The 27,356-nt window shown below is 46.8% G+C and overlaps 1 protein-coding gene and 1 pseudogene across 1 annotated transcript; both read left to right on the top strand.

Moving 5' to 3' along the window:
- Positions 1-13,507, top strand: part of LOC117442585 (coiled-coil domain-containing protein 177-like) — a 78,396-nt pseudogene extending 64,889 nt beyond the window's left edge.
- A 9,832-nt stretch (positions 13,508-23,339) lies between these two features.
- On the top strand, positions 23,340-27,351 carry LOC117442582 (coiled-coil domain-containing protein 177-like). The gene is made up of 2 exons (XM_034078550.1): positions 23,340-23,677; positions 24,299-27,351. The coding sequence occupies exon 2, from the start codon at positions 24,311-24,313 to the stop codon at positions 26,828-26,830; it is 2,520 nt and encodes an 839-aa protein (XP_033934441.1). The 5' UTR covers positions 23,340-23,677; positions 24,299-24,310; the 3' UTR covers positions 26,831-27,351.
- The last annotated feature ends 5 nt before the right edge of the window (positions 27,352-27,356 follow it).

Genomic DNA, 27,356 nt, shown 5'->3' with positions numbered 1-27,356 from the left:
GGCGAAGAGATGAAAAGAAAGTGAAGCTGGACATAAAGGAAGAGAGATGTCGGCCTAACACATGGACTGTATATGAGAAGTTCACGGAGGATCTGTGACGTCACCTATCGGTTTGGAGGCGTCCGTTGTTGGTCCCATCTTGGTTATTTGCAACATGAAGACACGAGAGGATGGAGCAAAGTACAGCCACGTGTGCTTTAAGACCTTTTTATGGACATTTCTTTAAATGTTCAAATTAACTTTTGTTAAGATAAAACACGATGGGAAAGGATTATTATTATGTCACCAAAACTGACCTTTTCAATGTGCCAAGTAGGTCCAACAACCAAATAATTTTTATTTAATGAAATTATTAAATGCTTTTGTCTCACAGGTGGAGGAATTATATTGTTAAAAAAAAGCAAATATAGAATTCTGAGTTTTACCCTTAACCCTTAGATGCATACGTGGGTCTTTTTGGACCCGTGAGGTGGTTTTCTTGAAGTATCTTTACAATTACATTTTTTTATCATTTCATATTCCAGCTATTCCTCAAAAAACACGTTTTGGATATCATGCCATTCAAATTTTAAATGTACATTTTATGCATTTTAAAAAATTGTAGTTTTTGTATTGACCATAAGTTGGTCAAAAATGACCCGCATGCATTTTCTATAGTTTTTCGTTTTTTTTCAAAATGTAATAAAAATGTCTATGAAAAATTAAATATAAAATATTTCTAGTGTGAACCAAAATATAATATATATATATATATTATACAAGTGATTTTTTCTAAACCAAAATGACAAAAATGGCATAATTACACATATTATTCTAATACGGGTCCTTTTTGACCCACTTATGGAAGAGTGTAGGGTCCAGTCACTCGTGCATCTAAGGGTTAAGAACGAAGACCCTTAAAGCCTTGCTGTCATTGGATTGGACGACACCAAGGCTTGGACTCCAGTCCCGGTGTGTTTTATAAAACCCTGAGGGAGGTGAGGAAGAGGGAGGTGAGGAAGAGGAGCAGGAGTGTCTCTTGGAATGTTAACGAGATAACTTTTCTCTGCTCGTCCCTCTCCCTTCGACCCCTAACAAAGCAGACTTTTCGGGGGTGTAAAGCTGTGTTAGGGGAAGCATGGCTCAACACTTTAATTCTGTTGTCATTTGGCCGAGCATGAAAGAAAACCTCTGACAACAAAAACAAAAAAAAGGAGAATGAATGGGCACGCTGAAAGGAAATGTATTTCCCAATTACTGCAGTGGCCTTTCCAAAGAACACCCCCCCCCCCCCCCTACAGCCGCTGCCCCCCAGCCGGCTTACACCAAATACATACGGCCGAAAATTAGCAGGTGTGTGTAGACAGAGAAACAGACGGAGGCCACCCAGAGAGGGGGGGCACAGATGTTCAGCCATGATGTCAGAAAAGTACACCGAGTTCACACATGGGAGGGTTAGATTAAGGGCAAAAATACCTTAAATGAAAGGATCAAACTACCGAAATTGTCCCATTTTCTAAATAAAGCTCCACTTGTTTTCATTTTTGCCAATGTTTGAGAGGTTAGCCTGTTAAGCCCCAACGACACTGTGTCTCAGGGCATCTTAATATTTAAGAACCTATTAATGTGTTATACCAGATTAATGGGAAGAATCTCAGCTAACTGACGATACAAACCATGTTTACCAAAACACAAGTCTCATGAGGGGTCATTTTGCTCTGAATGACCCCTGAGCGAAAAATGCTAACGCACTTTGGCACAGAACTCAAGATAAAAGATACCCTTATTACTTATCGTAGCTGCACATACAAGATATCCGATTAAAGCTGAGGTTCCACAGATTATTTAGGTATATATATCATCACTGAGTGATCCGAACTCGTGACACGGGAAGCAAACACTGACATCACAACACGTAGCTTTACGGAGCTTTTACGGGAGATCGTCTCACCGTAGCTGTCAATCTGATCAAAAGACGTGTTCAATGGCATTAAAACGAGAAAAAACGAGGCTGAATCGGTTAATCTATAGGTTGATAATGTTTCTGGGTAATATTTTTTTTAATTTATAATCCATAATTCCATTTTTATGTAAAAATTGCAGAGTAAAAGTTAGCTGCTAATGGTAGCCACCAGAGTTATCGCAGCTTCCGGTTTTGGCTATGCGTCAGTCTCACACATACACATTACCAAATAAGGAGTATGTGGGAGTTCCTCTCGATTCCATTGGCTCTGACCGTTAGAAAGAGATGTCAATCAGCAAAATCGACCAAGGGGGGCCAGAGATATGGAAAATCCACCCAAATGACCCCAGAAGTGGGTTTATTTTGCTAAATCTCTCTAAAAAGGTCAAATTTCACTTGTTTTGCATCGATCTTGATACAGGGTACTTATTATATGTTGTAGTTTGGATTCCTAAAGCTTTTAGTCTACATCCCATCATCCAAGGGTGGTTTTCACAATAAGTAATTTCTTTTTTGGACGGACACAATAATTTCAATTTTTTTTACTGTGTTCAATCTGAATTTACTTTAAAATAAAAACATCTATATTGATTCTGACACTTCTACATCCAACTCACAGGTGTAACCTTGCTTTGAGAAAAAAGATTATTAATGTAACCCTTTTAGAAGGGAAGATATGGTCATTTGTTCTGGGAATGTCATTTTCGAGCCTGAGACCTGAAAAACTTAACAGGACTGGAACATTTCCATTTTGTTCAACTTTATACTTTAACCACATATTATAAAAGGTAGAGTATAGTCAATAGTTCTGATAGTTCTTCTAGCACCCCTAAGAAATATCCCTGAAACCACACTTGGTAGTATTTGTCCAGTAGTTCACAAGTAAATGCATACAATATGTAATTTTGAATTATAAATGTATACTTGTGATATTGCAGTATTTATTTACTTAAAGTGGACCTGTTATGCTATATTGGATATATTGTAGGGCCATACCGATACAAAACATGTCTGTGAAGTTCTTTGCTTAAAATACCAAACAGATCCCCCGTTGTAGCCATGCCTCATACTGCTCAAACCCCTCTTTTGCAGCCCTGTTAGAGAAACGCGGATTTTGAGTCCTTAGCTTGAAAAAAAAAAAAAGGAGGCGGAGCTAATGCCTGATCAGAATTCTACCGGAGATAAAGTTAAATTCTGCTGTGATAAAACGCCACCCTGTTCTAACCCATATGAAAGATTATTTCTGAAACAGTATGGAGCTCAAATGCTTTTTCTCTTGCGGGTTTATCACAAGGTGAGTTCCTTTTTTTATTTCCTGCTTTTTAAACACATGTGCTCTCCAGGACAGGTTAGCTCTGAGTGTTAGCGAGGCTGGCTAATGTAAACAAAGACGAGATTACGTCCAAAACACGTCAGGCATTGTTTCTGATAGCAGCTCTCTGTGGGTCCGCCACCGATTTGACGTCATATCGGCAGCAAATCTGTATCCGCTCGGTTTTTTAAAAATGTGGGTACGGAGGAAAAGAGAGGGTTTTATTTTCTGACGCTGCGTGAGTTCCCCGACGCACCGGGGACACATGTTTATGTATAAAAGACATCACAAAGTGCATTTTGCATGATAGGTCCCCTTTAAGGATGGATCTGAGACCTCCCCTGGAGCTATACAGTATTGAGGTATATTTTTGTTTACATCCTCAGCTACTTTATAAGATCACATTTCTACATGCCAAACACATCATCCATTATTATATCAAAAATATTCTGCCACATCTGACTTCATCTCAAATGCTGCTTACAGCACATGTTTAGGGGAAATTCATAGTTTTAATTTTGATATTTGAACATACTGATGATACCTCTGTATATTTAGCTCATAAGAAGCGTATCTATTGAAACTTAATTACAGGTTTCACAACCTCTTCTTAGAGTACAGTTTATTAACAGTCCGTATATGATTACCCTGAAAAGTTAGCATTGTCAAACACAACCAAACACCGAATCAAAGACAGACAGAGGGGGGGGGGGGGGGGGGGCTTTCTGAACGAAGAAATCGGAGGTCAGATAGAAAGCCTGCTCCTTTTAAAACATCATCTGGATTTCATTTCATAAATTCCACATATTTTACATGTACTGGCCACAATTTTCATTAGCTCCTGAAAGAGAGGAGCCTTCTGAGCAGCGGCAGAAACCTGGTCTCTTATTACCCTCTTCAAACACACACTGCACGTAAACACACACACTGGAGCATGCCTGCTGACGGACACGCACAGCAACAAACAAATAAGCCCACAAAGGCGAATTATCCGTGACATTAATCAGAGATGTGAGGGATTTTTACGCGGTGAGGGAAAGTGGCAACACAGGGTGTGAAAAGGGCTATTGAGTCCCGCACCTGCGCTGCCATTCTCCCCTCTGTTTACACACTGTCAGCCACAATTAATACCTCGTGGGGCCCTCGCCCAGCCCGGGCCCTTATGGGTGCCTAATTGAGCATAGCACTCTCCTGATTGAATTAACAGCTCTGTCTCTGGGACCTTTTCCCCTTCCACACCCGCATGGGACCCCTGTGCCGTCCCACAGAGGACTGTTAGTGGCTGCAGGAAGCGAAGGGTCAGAAGGGGGAGTTGTTGAAACCGTCCACAGAACGTGTCTCTTTCTGTTGGCAAAGCGAGGCTGGAAATGTGAACTGGGGGCAACGAAAGGTCTCCGTCTTCACAGGACCGGAGAGTTCCTGCAGGGCAGAGCGGGCGCTGAGAACAAGCACCCCGAGAGCTTCCTGCAGAAGCAAATACAATCGCTCATGTGGTTCAGTAGTATTCACCTCTCGTATGAATGCTCTATTACAAGTAAGAGTCCTGCATTCATAACACTTGAAGGAAGAAGGTATTCAGATCCTTTATGTACACTCTGAAAGTACTTCTGCTTTCGGGGTGTTCCTTTCCTGTAATGTGTAATGGTCTGCAAAAGGTTAAAATCCCTGATATACACCTGAACATCAGCAGGAGAGGACTCTTTAAAGTAGAGACACTACATACTGATATACACCTGAACATCAGCAGGAGAGGACTCTTTAAAGTAGAGACACTACATGCTGATATACACCTGAACATCAGCAGGAGAGGACTCTTTAAAGTAGAAACACTACATACTGATATACACCTGAACATCAGCAGGAGAGGACTCTTTAAAGTAGAGGCACTACATACTGATATACACCTGAACATCAGCAGGAGAGGACTCTTTAAAGTAGAGACACTACGTACTGATATACACCTGAACATCAGCAGGAGAGGACTCTTTAAAGTAGAGGCACTACATACTGATATACACCTGAACATCAGCAGGAGAGGACTCTTTAAAGTAGAGACACTACGTACTGATATACACCTGAACATCAGCAGGAGAGGACTCTTTAAAGTAGAGGCACTACATACTGATATACACCTGAACATCAGCAGGAGAGGACTCCTTAAAGTAGAGACACTACATACTGATATACACCTGAACATCAGCAGGAGAGGACTCTTTAAAGTAGAGACACTACGTACTGATATACACCTGAACATCAGCAGGAGAGGACTCTTTAAAGTAGAGACACTACATACTGATATGAACCTGAACATCAGCAGGAGAGGACTCTTTAAAGTAGAGACACTACATACTGATATGAACCTGAACATCAGCAGGAGAGGACTCTTTAAAGTAGAGACACGACATACTGATATACAGCTGAACATCAGCAGGAGAGGACTCTTTAAAGTAGAGACACTACATACTGATATACACCTGAACATCAGCAGGAGAGGACTCTTTAAAGTAGAGACACTACATGCTGATATACACCTGAACATCAGCAGGAGAGGACTCTTTAAAGTAGAGACACTACATGCTGATATACACCTGAACATCAGCAGGAGAGGACTCTTTAAAGTAGAGACACTACATACTGATATACACCTGAACATCAGCAGGAGAGGACTCTTTAAAGTAGAGGCACTACGTACTGATATACACCTGAACATCAGCAGGAGAGGACTCTTTAAAGTAGAGACACTACATACTGATATACACCTGAACATCAGCAGGAGAGGACTCTTTAAAGTAGAGACACTACATACTGATACTGATATACACCTGAACATCAGCAGGAGAGGACTCTTTAAAGTAGAGACACTACATGCTGATATACACCTGAACATCAGCAGGAGAGGACTCTTTAAAGTAGAGACACTACATACTGATATACACCTGAACATCAGCAGGAGAGGACTCTTTAAAGTAGAGACACTACATACTGATATACACCTGAACATCAGCAGGAGAGGACTCTTTAAAGTAGAGACACTACATACAGATATACACCTGAACATCAGCAGGAGAGGACTCTTTAAAGTAGAGACACGACATACTGATATACACCTGAACATCAGCAGGAGAGGACTCTTTAAAGTAGAGACACTACATACTGATATGAACCTGAACATCAGCAGGAGAGGACTCTTTAAAGTAGAGACACTACATACTGATATACACCTGAACATCAGCAGGAGAGGACTCTTTAAAGTAGAGACACTACATACTGATATACACCTGAACATCAGCAGGAGAGGACTCTTTAAAGTAGAGACACTACATACTGATGTACACCTGAACATCAGCAGGAGAGGACTCTTTAAAGTAGAGACACTACATACTGATGTACACCTGAACATCAGCAGGAGAGGACTCTTTAAAGTAGAGACACTACATACTGATATACACCTGAACATGAGTATTGAATGTTTAAGTACGTTTTGATTGCAGGAGTTTTTACAATTTAGTTTAGCAAAGAATCAGAGTATTACTTCCAGCACTGCTTCGGAGCAATGCTTGTAAATGTTGGATATATAGATCTATATAATAATAGATGACATGAACATGTTTTATCATCCCGCTCGGTTCACTGAACAGCATTATCCACCTTATAAAAATGTTCTGCTCTGAGCGAACTCCCCTACAGTGTCCTCTTGGCACGGTCCACTACAATAGTAGCAAAGTATAATAATGTGGAAAATCAGCCGCCCTCCTGAGAGGTGGACATGCAGTATGAATATCCGTTTTATGTCCAGGTCTGTAAAACTGTTTGCCATGTCTTTATCCACTCTAAGTCCAGCACACACGGAGAGCTGAGAATCAGATCCCCGTCCTGAGGGGAAATCAAACGGCTGAACTCGTCTCACCGAGGCTGCTGAGTCATGAAACCAGAGGTGATTATTGTCCGAGTTCCCAGAGTTCTGTCTGTCTCTGATCTCTTGGCTGGCTTTGTTGCCTCTGTGTAAAAAAAGAGGCTTCCTGCAGAGGAGGGAACGGCACAACGCAGATTCTGCCTGCACTTTGTTTTGAAGTTAATTTGCATCATTTGAAATACACAAACATAAGAAAGATAATAAAGTACAGAGCAAGAAAAGTCAGAAGCCCTCCTGTGCCTTTCTGCGTCTGTACCTCCAGGTTGATAGTTGAGTAATGTCCCAATGTTATAGAGAACACAATATAAAGAAAAGAATGTCTTCATTTTAGTGCTTGTGAACTAAGGGGGGGGGGGGGGGCGGCATGTTACAGCTTCTTGAAGTTACACCGGAGTTGGAAATACTACACAGGGTCCCCACTGCAGGAACAGATAGAGCTGCGGTACGATGTCCTGTGTGACGTACATTACACCGAGGGGCGTCCCAGGGGGGGTCCCAGCCTGACAGTGGCTCTGTCCGTTGTCTGACTTCAGGCCAGTCATTCAGAAATCACAGATTATTATTACTTTTTTAATCTAGACGGCACTATTTAAAGTTCTCTGTGCCGGCCTCAGCGTGGCAGTGGTCTCCGTGACAGCAGAGAGCGACTCACCTCTCGATGAACCCCCAGTCCAGCCCTGGTGCTGGGGGTTCATGCCCTACCAAAAACAAAAACAAAGATGGTGAGGAGGACATACCCCCGCAGCAGTGACCTGTGCAGCGTGCCCCCGCTTAACAAGCCAGCAGGCGGCCTGCGGTCACTCGCTCCTCACAAGGGTCCCGGGCGGGGCCAATTAAACCCGCACTGTTCCCCACATCGGGTCAGGAGTTTAGTGGGTCACCGGAATCTCTGGGACCCTCACTCTGAGTTATCTAATCCTGGGTAAACCGGACTGTCTGGATAAAGACACTTTCTGTGAATACGTGAAGAAGTGAGGAAAGAAACAGGGGTGGGAAGTAACTAAGTACATTTACTCAAGTACTTAAGTCTACAACTTTGAGGTACTTGTGCTATAGTTCAGTTTTTCAATTGTTTGCTGCGTTGTACTTCTTCTCCTCCACTACAGTTCAGAGGTACATGGTGTACTTCTACTGCACTACATGTATTTAATATGTTTAGTTACTTCACAGATCTGGATGAATGATGTGAAATCTAATCAAGTGTTGAATCAGACTTTAGTTCCACCTGGAGTGAATCCACCAGCTACCCTGCAGTCTACAAAGTACTTCAGACTAGCTGCACCTTCACCAGCTTTGAGAACACTTTCATGATCAATCATTATAAAACATATATATATATTATTCTGAACTGGACCAATCTGCACAACGACTACTTTCACTGTCGCTACTTTCACTATATTTTGATGATAATACTTTTCTACTTTCACTTGAGGAACATTTTGAATGCAGGACTTTGACTGTAACAGAGTATTCCTACACTTTGGTACTTCTACTTTTCCTTAAGTACAAGCAGCACAGACATCATCAGATATTCATCAGATAAAGTGTTGCTAATAAGATTGTTGGTTGTTTTCAAGTGTCGTAGTAATGTGTGCAATGAGACAGCTTGTACAATACAAGGATCCTGAAAATGAAGCAGCTTCAAATAATTCAGGCATGAATACTTTTTGAAATTAAAAAAAATATATGCATATGTGCTATTAAGTATATGTTGATTTTTAACGCACCTTATTGACAACTGTTTGGTTGAAATTGATGTGATGTTTTATGTTTGTGTGTGAAACTCAACACAAAACTCCACATTACATTCATCACGTTTAGAGACAGATATAACAGAAGGGTGTCTATATTGTGTGTGTGATGCTGATTGGCTGCTGGCTCTCCTTTGTCTGCAGGAAACCAAACGCATATATCTCTGGTGTAACCGCGCCCTCTAGTGGCCGAGTGTAGTAATTACAGTGTTTGTAATTCCACAAATAACCAGGATGACAGGATGGCAGCTGTGAATTCTGATGGAGCAGCCTGCACACATCAAATCTCAATGTATACAAAGATATGGTCACATGTCGTACACTTTATTGTACATTTGTTATGCTTGTTGTATTCCCTAGTAAACAAATCTCAAATAACGAAGCGTATTACTGGTTTAATTTAATATTATAACATTTGATCTCTCAGGTAGAATAACAGGCCTTTAAAAACAACTTTCCCCCAAACATAATCAACACCTTTAATTATTACATCACATGTCAAACGCATGTAATGTGACTGTGTGAGCGCTTGGTTGATTGCACCGTGCACACCGTATTTCTTTAGCATATGTGGCTCACGCAGGCGGAGCTAAGCAGGCTGAGATGGAGATGCTGCTGAAGCAGGGTGGATGCTCGGTGCAGCTGAGGGACGATCGGAGGAACCTGGGAATCAGATTTGACATTTTTCGACGTGGGAAATACATTTCACTCAACCCGTGCACCTTTTTTTACTTTTCTATTCTCGCAGATTCTCGCCGCGCAGTGAGAGGCCGTCTGTCTGTCTGCAGGTCGCGGGGATGTGACGCTCCATCGCCGCAGCCTCTCTCCCTGAAACAGCCTGATATTATGCGGGGAACCAGGCGCTCTGCACGGACACAAGGGGAACAAAGCACCGCTTTAAAACACCTTTTACGAACTGGCAGGTCAGTGGGGTGTGTGTGTGGTGCGACACTGCATGAAAAAACAACCAAAGCTCGGGATGAAACTGCAGTAAATGTGGTAAAAACTACCTTTTTAACACAGCAGCTAACAGGGGCTAAACATCGTTAATATAATCTGCATTTAGTTTCGTTTCTAATCGTTTGAAAGTGAGGCTAATTCCTGCTGCTGATACAGTGAAGTGTGAGGCCTTGTTTACCTCATATAATGTCCCGTTTTACATCCAGCTTTTACTACCAACTTGTTCGTGATTTATACATTGCGGGACCTGGTTTGAATCTAAATGTATTTTTAGATTGATTGTGATGTAGATTGAAAAATATTGCTATGAGTAATCAAATTCTCATCAGCCCAGTAACTCTGCCAAAAATAGCCTCTCCTCGAAGAACTCTGGTGTGTTTTTGCATCCGTGTTGTGTCAGATCCCTGAAGGGGAAATGTCTCATCTGGAGGAAAATCAGTGCATGAATATGTGCTCATGCATGCGTCTGTGACCCTCCCCCACGGACTGCATCTCTTAAGCTCTGGACTGAGTAATCCTCTAATAGAAAACTCTTTTTATCCATGTCCCGTCACATATCATAACCCCCCCCCCTCACTTTTCCTGCAGTATTCGCCAACTATGGTTGACCCCTCGGAGGCTGAGGATCAGTGTAAAGGTCCGCAGCTCAGCGCTCCAGCTGAAGACCCCCGGCTGCCCGACCAGGCTGATGGCTCCACAGAGGAGGACGGGGACGCTGGTTCGAGACGCCGCCGTCTGGCAGCTCCGTGGCGAGCCCCTGCCACGTGGCTTCCCCCCCGACTCCTGAGACAACCGCCCCCTCCTCCTGAGACACCGCCCCCTCCTCCTGAGACTCCGCCCCTCCTCCGAGACTCCGCCCCCTCCTCCTGAGACTCCGCCCCCTCCTCGTGAGACTCCGCCCCCTCCTCCTGAGCAAAACACAGACTCGTACTGACAGATACCTCCTTCACCCAAACTCCACCTGGACCTGTAACAACTTCGAGTCCCCCGTGGCGGAGGGCAGTCGCTACGTGCTGACGAGCCCTCACTCCCTGGAGGCCTGCGCTCGATGTGGGGTGAAACCGGTGGAGCTGCTGCACCGCCCGCTGGCCGACTTCGCCCGCGAGGCTCCGGGTCGATCCATGAGAGTCGCGACGGGTCTGTTTGAAGTCTTCGAGAAGGAGAGACACGGCAAACTGAGGCAGTGCCGGGAGGAGCGGGGAGGATCGTCAGGGAGGAGAAACGGCGGATCCTGCAGGCGGCCGCGAACACCGGCAGCAGGGAGTCCGCCTCGCCTCAGGACCAGCAGCACAAAGCCTCCTCTGGATCCCGCAGACTCCCAAATCTGGGCCGGTGACCTCCGGCTCAGATTCTGGAGCTTCTTCTCGAGCCACCCCTCCGTGTCCAGCATCTAAACCTGCTCTTTTAAGTAGAACCACGACCGGTAACTCCCCGAAATCTCAGTCCTCGAAATCTGGTTCCCTGCTGTCATCGAAATCTGAAGTGAAAACCAACCGCTCGCTCTCCGGACCTCCACCCATAATCAGGAAGTCTTCGGGGGGTAAGTCTTCGAACACCTTCCCCAGATCCACACCCAAACCCCCGTCCTTCCCCAGAGCCAAGTCCAGCCTCACCTCCTCGATGACCAAGCCTCTGAACGGCGTCTCGGGACCGACGGTCTCTCAGCACAACGGACATCTTGCCCTCGAGTCCAAGGTGCAATCAAAAAGCCATTCGCTGGAGTCCCTGCAGCGCCGCATGGATCCCTCCTCCACCTCCAACACCACCACCACCTGCACCTCCTCAGAGTCCGGCGCCTCCTCCTCTTACAGCTGGGAAGGCGTCCGGGATCACTGGGCGAAGGCCTCCAGTCCCCGCGCTCGCACCATGGCCACCTTCAACTCCCTGATGGGCCGCAGCCTCAGCCTGGGGGACCTCAGCCACTCCCTGCAGACCACGCAGAAGGTGGAGCGCATCGTGAGGGAGGTGAAGCGCCGCGGCCTGAAGGCGGTGTCCGAGCGGGACCGAAAGATCGCGGCGCTGATGCTCGCCAGATACCAAGAGGAGGACATCATGAGCCAGACGCGCTACGTGGCTCACCTGCAGTGGGACAGCGAGCGGAGGATGGACGAGCTGCGGAGAGAGCAGGAGGATCGGGAGAAGCAGCGGGCGGTGCTGCAGTGCCAGAGGGCGTGGCAGTCGCAGGTCTCCACCCGGCAGAGGAGGCTCAGCCAGCAGGAGAGACTCTCCACCGCCGCCAAGATGCGCCAGGCGGAGGAGAGCGAGGAGCGCTGGAGGGAGCTGGCGGAGCAGCAGGAGCGCAGCCGGCTGCTGAGGCTGCAGCAGGCGGCTCGCGAGGAGAAGCACAGGAAGTCCCTGCAGGAGCAGAACCTGAAGGCCAGGGATGAGGACCGGGCCGCATGCTGGAGCAGGAGCGGCTGGCTGGAAGGAGAAGCTCACCATGGCCGAGCTCAAGAGGCAGGAGAAGGAGCACCAGAGCCAGGAGGACCGGCGGGGGCTGAACAAGGCGGAGAAGAGCGCCACGCCGCCCTGATCCAGGAGATCGCCCGCCGAGAGCAGGAGGAAGGGAGGAGGCCCGGCGGGCGGCCGAGGGGAAGCTCAGCCGCTCCCTGGAGAACTACGAACACATCGTGGAGCGCAGGGGCCAGGAGCTGAAGGAGAAGGCCAGGCGCGAGGAGAAGCAGACCCTGAAGGCTCGCAAGGCGGCGGAGAGGCGGGAGAAACAGCAGCAGCTCCTGGAGGCCCGGGCGAAGGAGGCGGAGAAGCGAGCGCAGCAGGCGGCGCTCGTGGCGGAAGTCCGGTCGAGGGAGAAGGCTCAGCGCGCCGGTCAGAGCCGGCAGGAGAAGGAGAAGCTGCAGAAGGTCAACAGGCAGCGGGTGGAGGAGGAGAAGCAGAAGAGGGCGGAGCTGCTGCAGTCCATCGAGAGGAAGCTGGAGAAGAGCGAGCAGATCTTCAAGGAGAAGCGGGCGGTGCTGGAGAGCGCTCGCTCCGTGGCCCAGGCCTCCTTCCACGTGCGGGACAAGGTGAGGGAGGAGACCAACACGCGGACCTTTGATAAGATGGCTCTGGAGGCTCAGCTCAAAGCCAGCCTGAACGACAGTAAACTCTGAGGTCACTTCCTGTCGCCTCGTCATCAACAGCTTTACCTTTTCTCACAACAGTGTTATTTATTCCCCGACATACCCCCCCCCCCATCAGCTGGCGTTATTATCGTTTCTGAGCAAACCAAATCATTTTGTATCGTGGACGTAAGGACACTTTATTATAAGTGGACAGTGAAGCCTGCATGTGACGTACACGGACTTCATATCAGAGAGAAGTGGGTCGAGGGCTGCAGCACCCCCCCCCCCTTCTTCTTGCCTTCTGTCGATGTTCAGCTGCCGGACTGGAAGCTGTGCAGGATGAAAAGAGTCTTTGTTTACCGGGAAGCACAACTCCATGACGACTGCAGAGGCTTTTAAGGAAGCGCTCTTCTGAGGGGGGATACTCACAAATGGGTTTCAGACCCCGAAGCTAGTGCAGGATCCTTTCTGTGACACGGCTATAAAGAGCATGGATACTCTCGTCTGTACGGAGCTGCTGACAGGAGGGCCGTGTGCACAACTGATGGAGCACCAGAGGACCAGGACCCCCCCCCCCCCCCCCTCGTACTCCCTTCAAACACCTCCCAGTAAACAGTGAGGACAAGGTCAACAGGTACGGGTAGTTATTGCTTCCTTCTGTTCTGCCCTTCAGCTCAAACACGACCTTTGACCTCACGGACCCGTCCTGACAGGCAGAAATACAAAAGCAACCACTCGTGAGCCGACATGCGAGCCAGCAGCTGGCTTTAAAGGCCAATGGCTGATCCTACAGTCTGTCAGATTACAGATACACATGAGGGGGGGGGGGGGTTGGCTCTTTTATGAGGTGTTGCCATAGCAATCTGAATCAGGATGGAGCAGTGTGTCGAAAAACTCAAAAGGTCATATTAAAGTTCAACAAAAAAACTCAAAAGGTCACAGTACAGTGTGTCGAATATGTTGTAAAGAAAGTCAGAGAATAAACCTGAATAATAGGTCAACAAGAGGTATAGGATTATGAATCATTATTATCAAATATTTCAATGAAACTTTTATAAACTAGATATATCGGACACTGGAGTTTGAATTCCTGTTCAAGTTTCGACCCGTTTATTGCTGCTTTCTGAAGTTTTTTCAAAAGGTCATTTATTATTTTTATAGTAGACTTCAATGGCACTCGGAGAGAGGATATCTGCCGAGGCCGAATGGTGCGTTCAAGGCCTCCTCAGATTGACGCGTTTAGTCATGTTTCCAATGTAGGCTTTGTTAATGAGCTTTAAATTGTAATCTGGAAACATAGGGGACACTTGAAAGATGATGTGTGATAATGTATTGCTCAGATTGTTTAAACTTCACGTTGATATCTTTTACAGAATTACTGTTCGACTTGAGGTGGCGTTAATGTGAATTATTCCAGTCGGAAGCTCCTTGTTCAGATTATTCCCGAGTACGTTAATGCAGCACTATCCCCTATCCCGCGATGTTATCTAAAGTTAAATTGTGTATCCATTTAAAATTAAAAGGGTTCTTAGATGGCCAGGCAGTGATACAGCTTTTAAACAAGTTTCGTGAAAATAGGGCCAGTAGTTTTCCTGTTATCCTGTTGACAGACTAACAGATTTGAAAAAAAAAACTCCTTGCTGGAGATGGTAAAAAAATCATAAGGAAATAAGTAAATGTTTATCTTTGTATGAATGTTGTTTGAAAAGGTTAGTAAAGCGTACCTTAAACATTAAAACGGACCGCTGTCTCTTCCACACAGTGATGGATACAGCTTTTTAATGAAACCGTGGTATTGGGTCGGTTCTCCAGACGATATCAAAAAGCCCAAGGGTCAATAATCAGGACTGATTCTATCGGATTGGTTCTGATTCAAATAAATATATAATATACAAATCTGTGGCCAGGAAGCCAGACAGACAGTCTGAAAGCTGCCGACGTCACGGATATAAAAACCAGACGGAGGTTAAAATGCAGCTTTAGAGCAGAAACACGCTGACCCAGCAGATAATCTGAGTGATGTAAGAAGGGATGAGTCGGCACATAGTCGGCGTTTATGATGGCGACAAAAAGGACGAGGTTGCTAATCAGAGAAGGTTGTATTTAAATGCAGTAATATAGTAACAGTTCCAGTGGATACCTCTTGTCTAATTCCACGTGTACAGTTGAATAATTGATAAATTAAGTTAATTGACAGAAAAGTCGTCCCCAACTATTAAAATGTTAAAACTAATAATAACTGGGACTATTTTAAATACTATCCTATGCCTTTTTTTGACCTACTATTCTATTCAAGTTTATTTTCATGTTTTTCAACATAATCTATGCCAGTGGCTCTCAACTGGTCAGGCCACTTGTTCCTTTGTCAATAAATCGTGATCCGAAAATTTGAACCACTCAAATCTATTCAACATAAAAATCGTGCTGTAATTTATACTCCTTTCAGCATACAATATTAATCAAAGTGAAGTACAGTGCATATATCCCTTACTGTATATCCCTTCACAGAACTAAAGTATGCTTTTAAATAAGGTTTAATGAGATGATGGAATCAAAGATGAACTGTATACAAAGGCACACATGCTGAAACCCATCCCCAGCAGGGGGTCTGGGGGGATTCTCCCTCAGGAGATTTTTAGAAATACTAACATAAACTACGCATTCTGGTACTCTGAGAAGAAAATAAATACGGCGTATTTATTTTCTCTCAGTACCAGAATGTCTCACGCATTTGGCGTGAGACACACGCATTCCACTCCATTCACACGCTCACACGCCACACCTTGTATTTCTCACGCAGAGATTTCTTTCCAGGGTACCGCCCACCAAGTTGCGCCGCAATTTTGTAAACAAACTAGTACAGAATCACTGTAACCACGCATCAACCAATCAAAAGAATGTAAGCTGTCGAACAGCCAATTAGAAAATAACATGGCTGTATCCGGGTAGGATTTAGACATTCTGCCCTATACTTTATAGACCGGTAAGGGTTTCAACATTTTCCAGGATTTCAATACTTTGATTGAATACATTAATCAGTTCTTTACACATGGTGCTCTTTTTAGATTTCAGGAACTACTACCTTTCCATGGGCCGGAGGAACAGGACAAGTGTGTCCGGGACGTGTTATTTACAATATCGGACAAGTAGATATTTCAATTGACTTGTCCGGCGGACAAGTGACGTTTTTCGACCTTATTTATTGACAAATTATTGATACATTCAGTTTACAAAAGGCAGAACTCATTCGCAAATTGTACGTGTCCGACATTGTTCGTTTAGAAGTGTTAGTTTCGGTTCTGCTTGTCGATTCCTAAGGAAATGCATCTCGCCGCTTTCTGTACAGTTAGACGGGGGCGGAGCGGGGCGGGAAGTGTAGCACAGTGGCAGGCTTGGGAAGCAACACTCGGTTCCGAGTAGGAACAAATAACAATTTCCGGTACCGGGATTACTAAGAGTTGTGAGGACAGGAGGCGAGGCCGAGCCCCGCGGACTGCAGCTCTCTCTATGCTCCGTATCAGCTGATCGCTACTCGGTGCGGCTCAGCGTGTCTCTCTCTCTCTCTCTCTCTCTCCTCCTCCTCCTGGATAACTCTCTCTCTCTCTCTCTCTCTTCCTCTCTCTCTCTCTCTCTCTCTCTCTCTCTCTCTCTCTCTCTCTCCTCTCTCTCAGCACCCCACCCCTAAGAAATATCCCTGAAACCACACTTGGTAGTATTTGTCCAGTAGTTCACAAGTAATGCATACAATATGTAATTTTGAATTATAAATGTATACTGTGATATTGCAGTATTTATTTACTTAAAGTGGACCTGTTATGCTATATTGGATATATTTGTAGGGCCATACCGATACAAAACATGTCTGTGAAGTTCTTTGCTTAAAATACCAAACAGATCCCCCGTTGTAGCCATGCCTCATACTGCTCAAACCCCTCTTTTGCAGCCCTGTTAGAGAAACGCGGATTTTGAGTCCTTAGCTTGAAAAAAAAAAAAAGGAGGCGGAGCTAATGCCTGATCAGAATTCTACCGGAGATAAAGTTAAATTCTGCTGTGATAAAACGCCACCCTGTTCTAACCCATATGAAAGATTATTTCTGAAACAGTATGGAGCTCAAATGCTTTTTCTCTTGCGGGTTTATCACAAGGTGGTTCCTTTTTTATTTCCTGCTTTTTAAACACATGTGCTCTCCAGGACAGGTTAGCTCTGAGTGTTAGCGAGGCTGGCTAATGTAAACAAAGACGAGATTACGTCCAAAACACGTCAGGCATTGTTTCTGATAGCAGCTCTCTGTGGGTCCGCCACCGATTTGACGTCATATCGGCAGCAAATCTGTATCCGCTCGGTTTTTTAAAAATGTGGGTACGGAGGAAAAGAGAGGGTTTTATTTTCTGACGCTGCGTGAGTTCCCCGACGCACCGGGGACACATGTTTATGTATAAAAGACATCACAAAGTGCATTTTGCATGATAGGTCCCCTTTAAGGATGGATCTGAGACCTCCCCTGGAGCTATACAGTATTGAGGTATATTTTTGTGTTACATCCTCAGCTACTTTATAAGATCACATTTCTACATGCCAAACACATCATCCATTATTATATCAAAAATATTCTGCCACATCTGACTTCATCTCAAATGCTGCTTACAGCACATGTTTAGGGGAAATTCATAGTTTTAATTTTGATATTTGAACATACTGATGATACCTCTGTATATTTAGCTCATAAGAGCGTATCTATTGAAACTTAATTACAGGTTTCACACCTCTTCTTAGAGTACAGTTTATTAACAGTCCGTATATGATTACCCTGAAAAGTTAGCATTGTCAAACACAACCAAACACCGAATCAAAGACAGACAGAGGGGGGGGGGGGGGGGGCTTTCTGAAAGAAGAAATCGGAGGTCAGATAGAAAGCCTGCTCCTTTTAAAACATCATCTGGATTTCATTTCATAAATTCCACATATTTTACATGTACTGGCCACAATTTTCATTAGCTCCTGAAAGAGAGGAGCCTTCTGAGCAGCGGCAGAAACCTGGTCTCTTATTACCCTCTTCAAACACACACTGCACGTAAACACACACACTGGAGCATGCCTGCTGACGGACACGCACAGCAACAAACAAATAAGCCCACAAAGGCGAATTATCCGTGACATTAATCAGAGATGTGAGGGATTTTTACGCGGTGAGGGAAAGTGGCAACACAGGGTGTGAAAAGGGCTATTGAGTCCCGCACCTGCGCTGCCATTCTCCCCTCTGTTTACACACTGTCAGCCACAATTAATACCTCGTGGGGCCCTCGCCCAGCCCGGGCCCTTATGGGTGCCTAATTGAGCATAGCACTCTCCTGATTGAATTAACAGCTCTGTCTCTGGGACCTTTTCCCCTTCCACACCCGCATGGGACCCCTGTGCCGTCCCACAGAGGACTGTTAGTGGCTGCAGGAAGCGAAGGGTCAGAAGGGGGAGTTGTTGAAACCGTCCACAGAACGTGTCTCTTTCTGTTGGCAAAGCGAGGCTGGAAATGTGAACTGGGGGCAACGAAAGGTCTCCGTCTTCACAGGACCGGAGAGTTCCTGCAGGGCAGAGCGGGCGCTGAGAACAAGCACCCCGAGAGCTTCCTGCAGAAGCAAATACAATCGCTCATGTGGTTCAGTAGTATTCACCTCTCGTATGAATGCTCTATTACAAGTAAGAGTCCTGCATTCATAACACTTGAAGGAAGAAGGTATTCAGATCCTTTATGTACACTCTGAAAGTACTTCTGCTTTCGGGGTGTTCCTTCCTGTAATGTGTAATGGTCTGCAAAAGGTTAAAATCCCTGATATACACCTGAACATCAGCAGGAGAGGACTCTTTAAAGTAGAGACACTACATACTGATATACACCTGAACATCAGCAGGAGAGGACTCTTTAAAGTAGAGACACTACATGCTGATATACACCTGAACATCAGCAGGAGAGGACTCTTTAAAGTAGAAACACTACATACTGATATACACCTGAACATCAGCAGGAGAGGACTCTTTAAAGTAGAGGCACTACATACTGATATACACCTGAACATCAGCAGGAGAGGACTCTTTAAAGTAGAGACACTACGTACTGATATACACCTGAAACATCAGCAGGAGAGGACTCTTTAAAGTAGAGGCACTACATACTGATATACACCCTGAACATCAGCAGGAGAGGACTCTTTAAAGTAGAGACACTACGTACTGATATACACCTGAACATCAGCAGGAGAGGACTCTTTAAAGTAGAGGCACTACATACTGATATACACCTGAACATCAGCAGGAGAGGACTCCTTAAAGTAGAGACACTACATACTGATATACACCTGAACATCAGCAGGAGAGGACTCTTTAAAGTAGAGACACTACGTACTGATATACACCTGAACATCAGCAGGAGAGGACTCTTTAAAGTAGAGACACTACATACTGATATGAACCTGAACATCAGCAGGAGAGGACTCTTTAAAGTAGAGACACTACATACTGATATGAACCTGAACATCAGCAGGAGAGGACTCTTTAAAGTAGAGACACGACATACTGATATACAGCTGAACATCAGCAGGAGAGGACTCTTTAAAGTAGAGACACTACATACTGATATACACCTGAACATCAGCAGGAGAGGACTCTTTAAAGTAGAGACACTACATGCTGATATACACCTGAACATCAGCAGGAGAGGACTCTTTAAAGTAGAGACACTACATGCTGATATACACCTGAACATCAGCAGGAGAGGACTCTTTAAAGTAGAAACACTACATACTGATATACACCTGAACATCAGCAGGAGAGGACTCTTTAAAGTAGAGGCACTACGTACTGATATACACCTGAACATCAGCAGGAGAGGACTCTTTAAAGTAGAGACACTACATGCTGATATACACCTGAACATCAGCAGGAGAGGACTCTTTAAAGTAGAGACACTACATACTGATATACACCTGAAACATCAGCAGGAGAGGACTCTTTAAAGTAGAGACACTACATGCTGATATACACCTGAACATCAGCAGGAGAGGACTCTTTAAAGTAGAGACACTACATACTGATATACACCTGAACATCAGCAGGAGAGGACTCTTTAAAGTAGAGACACTACATACTGATATACACCTGAACATCAGCAGGAGAGGACTCTTTAAAGTAGAGACACTACATACAGATATACACCTGAACATCAGCAGGAGAGGACTCTTTAAAGTAGAGACACGACATACTGATATACACCTGAACATCAGCAGGAGAGGACTCTTTAAAGTAGAGACACTACATACTGATATGAACCTGAACATCAGCAGGAGAGGACTCTTTAAAGTAGAGACACTACATACTGATATACACCTGAACATCAGCAGGAGAGGACTCTTTAAAGTAGAGACACTACATACTGATATACACCTGAACATCAGCAGGAGAGGACTCTTTAAAGTAGAGACACTACATACTGATGTACACCTGAACATCAGCAGGAGAGGACTCTTTAAAGTAGAGACACTACATACTGATGTACACCTGAACATCAGCAGGAGAGGACTCTTTAAAGTAGAGACGATACATACTGATATACACCTGAACATGAGTATTGAATGTTTAAGTACGTTTTTGATTGCAGGAGTTTTTACAATTTAGTTTAGCAAAGAATCAGAGTATTACTTCCAGCACTGCTTCGGAGCAATGCTTGTAAATGTTGGATATATAGATCTATATAATAATAGATGACATGAACATGTTTTATCATCCCGCTCGGTTCACTGAACAGCATTATCCACCTTATAAAAATGTTCTGCTCTGAGCGAACTCCCCTACAGTGTCCTCTTGGCACGGTCCACTACAATAGTAGCAAAGTATAATAATGTGGAAAATCAGCCGCCCTCCTGAGAGGTGGACATGCAGTATGAATATCCGTTTTATGTCCAGGTCTGTAAAAACTGTTTGCCATGTCTTTATCCACTCTAAGTCCAGCACACACGGAGAGCTGAGAATCAGATCCCCGTCCTGAGGGGAAATCAAACGGCTGAACTCGTCTCACCGAGGCTGCTGAGTCATGAAACCAGAGGTGATTATTGTCCGAGTTCCCAGAGTTCTGTCTGTCTCTGATCTCTTGGCTGGCTTTGTTGCCTCTGTGTAAAAAAAGAGGCTTCCTGCAGAGGAGGGAACGGCACAACGCAGATTCTGCCTGCACTTTGTTTTGAAGTTAATTTGCATCATTTGAAATACACAAACATAAGAAAGATAATAAAGTACAGAGCAAGAAAAGTCAGAAGCCCTCCTGTGCCTTTCTGCGTCTGTACCTCCAGGTTGATAGTTGAGTAATGTCCCAATGTTATAGAGAACACAATATAAAGAAAAGAATGTCTTCATTTTAGTGCTTGTGAACTAAGGGGGGGGGGGGGGGCGGCATGTTACAGCTTCTTGAAGTTACACCGGAGTTGGAAATACTACACAGGGTCCCCACTGCAGGAACAGATAGAGCTGCGGTACGATGTCCTGTGTGACGTACATTACACCGAGGGGCGTCCCAGGGGGGGTCCCAGCCTGACAGTGGCTCTGTCCGTTGTCTGACTTCAGGCCAGTCATTCAGAAATCACAGATTATTATTACTTTTTTAATCTAGACGGCACTATTTTAAAGTTCTCTGTGCCGGCCTCAGCGTGGCAGTGGTCTCCGTGACAGCAGAGAGCGACTCACCTCTCGATGAACCCCCAGTCCAGCCCTGGTGCTGGGGGTTCATGCCCTACCAAAAACAAAAACAAAGATGGTGAGGAGGACATACCCCCGCAGCAGTGACCTGTGCAGCGTGCCCCCGCTTAACAAGCCAGCAGGCGGCCTGCGGTCACTCGCTCCTCACAAGGGTCCCGGGCGGGGCCAATTAAACCCGCACTGTTCCCCACATCGGGTCAGGAGTTTAGTGGGTCACCGGAATCTCTGGGACCCTCACTCTGAGTTATCTAATCCTGGGTAAACCGGACTGTCTGGATAAAGACACTTTCTGTGAATACGTGAAGAAGTGAGGAAAGAAACAGGGGTGGGAAGTAACTAAGTACATTTACTCAAGTACTTAAGTCTACAACTTTGAGGTACTTGTGCTATAGTTCAGTTTTTCAATTGTTTGCTGCGTTGTACTTCTTCTCCTCCACTACAGTTCAGAGGTACATGGTGTACTTCTACTGCACTACATGTATTTAATATGTTTAGTTACTTCACAGATCTGGATGAATGATGTGAAATCTAATCAAGTGTTGAATCAGACTTTAGTTCCACCTGGAGTGAATCCACCAGCTACCCTGCAGTCTACAAAGTACTTCAGACTAGCTGCACCTTCACCAGCTTTGAGAACACTTTCATGATCAATCATTATAAAACATATATTATTCTGAACTGGACCAATCTGCACAACGACTACTTTCACTGTCGCTACTTTCACTATATTTTGATGATAATACTTTTCTACTTTCACTTGAGGAACATTTTGAATGCAGGACTTTGACTGTAACAGAGTATTCCTACACTTTGGTACTTCTACTTTTCCTTAAGTACAAGCAGCACAGACATCATCAGATATTCATCAGATAAAGTGTTGCTAATAAGATTGTTGGTTGTTTTCAAGTGTCGTAGTAATGTGTGCAATGAGACAGCTTGTACAATACAAGGATCCTGAAAATGAAGCAGCTTCAAATAATTCAGGCATGAATACTTTTTGAAATTAAAAAAAATATATGCATATGTGCTATTAAGTATATGTTGATTTTTAACGCACCTTATTGACAACTGTTTGGTTGAAATTGATGTGATGTTTTATGTTTGTGTGTGAAACTCAACACAAAACTCCACATTACATTCATCACGTTTAGAGACAGATATAACAGAAGGGTGTCTATATTGTGTGTGTGATGCTGATTGGCTGCTGGCTCTCCTTTGTCTGCAGGAAACCAAACGCATATATCTCTGGTGTAACCGCGCCCTCTAGTGGCCGAGTGTAGTAATTACAGTGTTTGTAATTCCACAAATAACCAGGATGACAGGATGGCAGCTGTGAATTCTGATGGAGCAGCCTGCACACATCAAATCTCAATGTATACAAAGATATGGTCACATGTCGTACACTTTATTGTACATTTGTTATGCTTGTTGTATTCCCTAGTAAACAAATCTCAAATAACGAAGCGTATTACTGGTTTAATTTAATATTATAACATTTGATCTCTCAGGTAGAATAACAGGCCTTTAAAAACAACTTTCCCCCAAACATAATCAACACCTTTAATTATTACATCACATGTCAAACGCATGTAATGTGACTGTGTGAGCGCTTGGTTGATTGCACCGTGCACACCGTATTTCTTTAGCATATGTGGCTCACGCAGGCGGAGCTAAGCAGGCTGAGATGGAGATGCTGCTGAAGCAGGTGGATGCTCGGTGCAGCTGAGGGACGATCGGAGGAACCTGGGAATCAGATTTGACATTTTTCGACGTGGGAAATACATTTCACTCAACCCGTGCACCTTTTTTACTTTTCTATTCTCGCAGATTCTCGCCGCGCAGTGAGAGGCCGTCTGTCTGTCTGCAGGTCGCGGGGATGTGACGCTCCATCGGCCGCAGCCTCTCTCCCTGAAACAGCCTGATATTATGCGGGGAACCAGGCGCTCTGCACGGACACAAGGGGAACAAAGCACCGCTTTAAAACACCTTTTACGAACTGGCAGGTCAGTGGGTGTGTGTGTGGTGCGACACTGCATGAAAAACAACCAAAGCTCGGGATGAAACTGCAGTAAATGTGGTAAAAACTACCTTTTTAACACAGCAGCTAACAGGGGCTAAACATCGTTAATATAATCTGCATTTAGTTTCGTTTCTATCGTTTGAAAGTGAGGCTAATTCCTGCTGCTGATACAGTGAAGTGTGAAGGCCTTGTTTACCTCATATAATGTCCCGTTTTACATCCAGCTTTTACTACCAACTTGTTCGTGATTTATACATTGCGGGACCTGGTTTGAATCTAAATGTATTTTTAGATTGATTGTGATGTAGATTGAAAAATATTGCTATGAGTAATCAAATTCTCTCAGCCCAGTAACTCTGCCAAAAATAGCCTCTCCTCGAAGAACTCTGGTGTGTTTTTGCATCCGTGTTGTGTCAGATCCCTGAAGGGGAAATGTCTCATCTGGAGGAAAATCAGTGCATGAATATGTGCTCATGCATGCGTCTGTGACCCTCCCCCACGGACTGCATCTCTTAAGCTCTGGACTGAGTAATCCTCTAATAGAAAACTCTTTTTATCCATGTCCCGTCACATATCATACCCCCCCCCCTCACTTTTCCTGCAGTATTCGCCAACTATGGTTGACCCCTCGGAGGCTGAGGATCAGTGTAAAGGTCCGCAGCTCAGCGCTCCAGCTGAAGACCCCCGGCTGCCCGACCAGGCTGATGGCTCCACAGAGGAGGACGGGGACGCTGGGTTCGAGACGCCGCCGTCTGGCAGCTCCGTGGCGAGCCCCTGCCACGTGGCTTCCCCCCCGACTCCTGAGACACCGCCCCCTCCTCCTGAGACACCGCCCCCTCCTCCTGAGACTCCGCCCCCTCCTCCCGAGACTCCGCCCCCTCCTCCTGAGACTCCGCCCCCTCCTCGTGAGACTCCGCCCCCTCCTCCTGAGCAAACACAGACTCGTACTGACAGACCTCCTTCACCCAAACTCCACCTGGACCTGTACAACTTCGAGTCCCCCGTGGCGGAGGGCAGTCGCTACGTGCTGACGAGCCCTCACTCCCTGGAGGCCTGCGCTCGATGTGGGGTGAAACCGGTGGAGCTGCTGCACCGCCCGCTGGCCGACTTCGCCCGCGAGGCTCCGGGTCGATCCATGAGAGTCGCGACGGGTCTGTTTGAAGTCTTCGAGAAGGAGAGACACGGCAAACTGAGGCAGTGCCGGGAGGAGCGGGAGAGGATCGTCAGGGAGGAGAAACGGCGGATCCTGCAGGCGGCCGCGAACACCGGCAGCAGGGAGTCCGCCTCGCCTCAGGACCAGCAGCACAAAGCCTCCTCTGGATCCCCGCAGACTCCCAAATCTGGGCCGGTGACCTCCGGCTCAGATTCTGGAGCTTCTTCTCGAGCCACCCCTCCGTGTCCAGCATCTAAACCTGCTCTTTTAAGTAGAACCACGACCGGTAACTCCCCGAAATCTCAGTCCTCGAAATCTGGTTCCCTGCTGTCATCGAAATCTGAAGTGAAAACCAACCGCTCGCTCTCCGGACCTCCACCCATAATCAGGAAGTCTTCGGGGGGTAAGTCTTCGAACACCTTCCCCAGATCCACACCCAAACCCCCGTCCTTCCCCAGAGCCAAGTCCAGCCTCACCTCCTCGATGACCAAGCCTCTGAACGGCGTCTCGGGACCGACGGTCTCTCAGCACAACGGACATCTTGCCCTCGAGTCCAAGGTGCAATCAAAAAGCCATTCGCTGGAGTCCCTGCAGCGCCGCATGGATCCCTCCTCCACCTCCAACACCACCACCACCTGCACCTCCTCAGAGTCCGGCGCCTCCTCCTCTTACAGCTGGGAAGGCGTCCGGGATCACTGGGCGAAGGCCTCCAGTCCCCGCGCTCGCACCATGGCCACCTTCAACTCCCTGATGGGCCGCAGCCTCAGCCTGGGGGACCTCAGCCACTCCCTGCAGACCACGCAGAAGGTGGAGCGCATCGTGAGGGAGGTGAAGCGCCGCGGCCTGAAGGCGGTGTCCGAGCGGGACCGAAAGATCGCGGCGCTGATGCTCGCCAGATACCAAGAGGAGGACATCATGAGCCAGACGCGCTACGTGGCTCACCTGCAGTGGGACAGCGAGCGGAGGATGGACGAGCTGCGGAGAGAGCAGGAGGATCGGGAGAAGCAGCGGGCGGTGCTGCAGTGCCAGAGGGCGTGGCAGTCGCAGGTCTCCACCCGGCAGAGGAGGCTCAGCCAGCAGGAGAGACTCTCCACCGCCGCCAAGATGCGCCAGGCGGAGGAGAGCGAGGAGCGCTGGAGGGAGCTGGCGGAGCAGCAGGAGCGCAGCCGGCTGCTGAGGCTGCAGCAGGCGGCTCGCGAGGAGAAGCACAGGAAGTCCCTGCAGGAGCAGAACCTGAAGGCCAGGGATGAGGACCGGGCCGCCATGCTGGAGCAGGAGCGGCTGCTGCTGAAGGAGAAGCTCACCATGGCCGAGCTCAAGAGGCAGGAGAAGGAGCACCAGAGCCAGGAGGACCGGCGGGGGCTGAACAAGGCGGAGAAGAGGCGCCACGCCGCCCTGATCCAGGAGATCGCCCGCCGAGAGCAGGAGGAGAGGGAGGAGGCCCGGCGGGCGGCCGAGGGGAAGCTCAGCCGCTCCCTGGAGAACTACGAACACATCGTGGAGCGCAGGGGCCAGGAGCTGAAGGAGAAGGCCAGGCGCGAGGAGAAGCAGACCCTGAAGGCTCGCAAGGCGGCGGAGAGGCGGGAGAAACAGCAGCAGCAGCTCCTGGAGGCCCGGGCGAAGGAGGCGGAGAAGCGAGCGCAGCAGGCGGCGCTCGTGGCGGAAGTCCGGTCGAGGGAGAAGGCTCAGCGCGCCGGTCAGAGCCGGCAGGAGAAGGAGAAGCTGCAGAAGGTCAACAGGCAGCGGGTGGAGGAGGAGGAGAAGCAGAAGAGGGCGGAGCTGCTGCAGTCCATCGAGAGGAAGCTGGAGAAGAGCGAGCAGATCTTCAAGGAGAAGCGGGCGGTGCTGGAGAGCGCTCGCTCCGTGGCCCAGGCCTCCTTCCACGTGCGGGACAAGGTGAGGGAGGAGACCAACACGCGGACCTTTGATAAGATGGCTCTGGAGGCTCAGCTCAAAGCCAGCCTGAACGACAGTAAACTCTGAGGTCACTTCCTGTCGCCTCGTCATCAACAGCTTTACCTTTTCTCACAACAGTGTTATTTATTCCCCGACATACCCCCCCCCCCCATCAGCTGGCGTTATTATCGTTTCTGAGCAAACCAAATCATTTTGTATCGTGGACGTAAGGACACTTTATTATAAGTGGACAGTGAAGCCTGCATGTGACGTACACGGACTTCATATCAGAGAGAAGTGGGTCGAGGGCTGCAGCACCCCCCCCCCCCTTCTTCTTGCCTTCTGTCGATGTTCAGCTGCCGGACTGGAAGCTGTGCAGGATGAAAAGAGTCTTTGTTTACCGGGAAGCACAACTCCATGACGACTGCAGAGGCTTTTAAGGAAGCGCTCTTCTGAGGGGGGATACTCACAAATGGGTTTCAGACCCCGAAGCTAGTGCAGGATCCTTTCTGTGACACGGCTATAAAGAGCATGGATACTCTCGTCTGTACGGAGCTGCTGACAGGAGGGCCGTGTGCACAACTGATGGAGCACCAGAGGACCAGGACCCCCC

Source organism: Pseudochaenichthys georgianus, unplaced genomic scaffold, assembly GCF_902827115.2.
Source record: "Pseudochaenichthys georgianus unplaced genomic scaffold, fPseGeo1.2 scaffold_444_arrow_ctg1, whole genome shotgun sequence".
Classification (NCBI taxonomy): Eukaryota; Metazoa; Chordata; class Actinopteri; order Perciformes; family Channichthyidae; genus Pseudochaenichthys; species Pseudochaenichthys georgianus.
The sequence above is the reverse complement of the archived record's forward strand: the minus strand, read 5'-3'. Positions and strand labels throughout refer to the sequence as shown.

Excerpts from the sequence above, each read along its gene's own strand:
- LOC117442582 (XM_034078550.1), top strand. The coding sequence starts at position 24,311 with ATGGTTGACCCCTCGGAGGCTGAGGATCAGTGTAAAGGTCCGCAGCTC.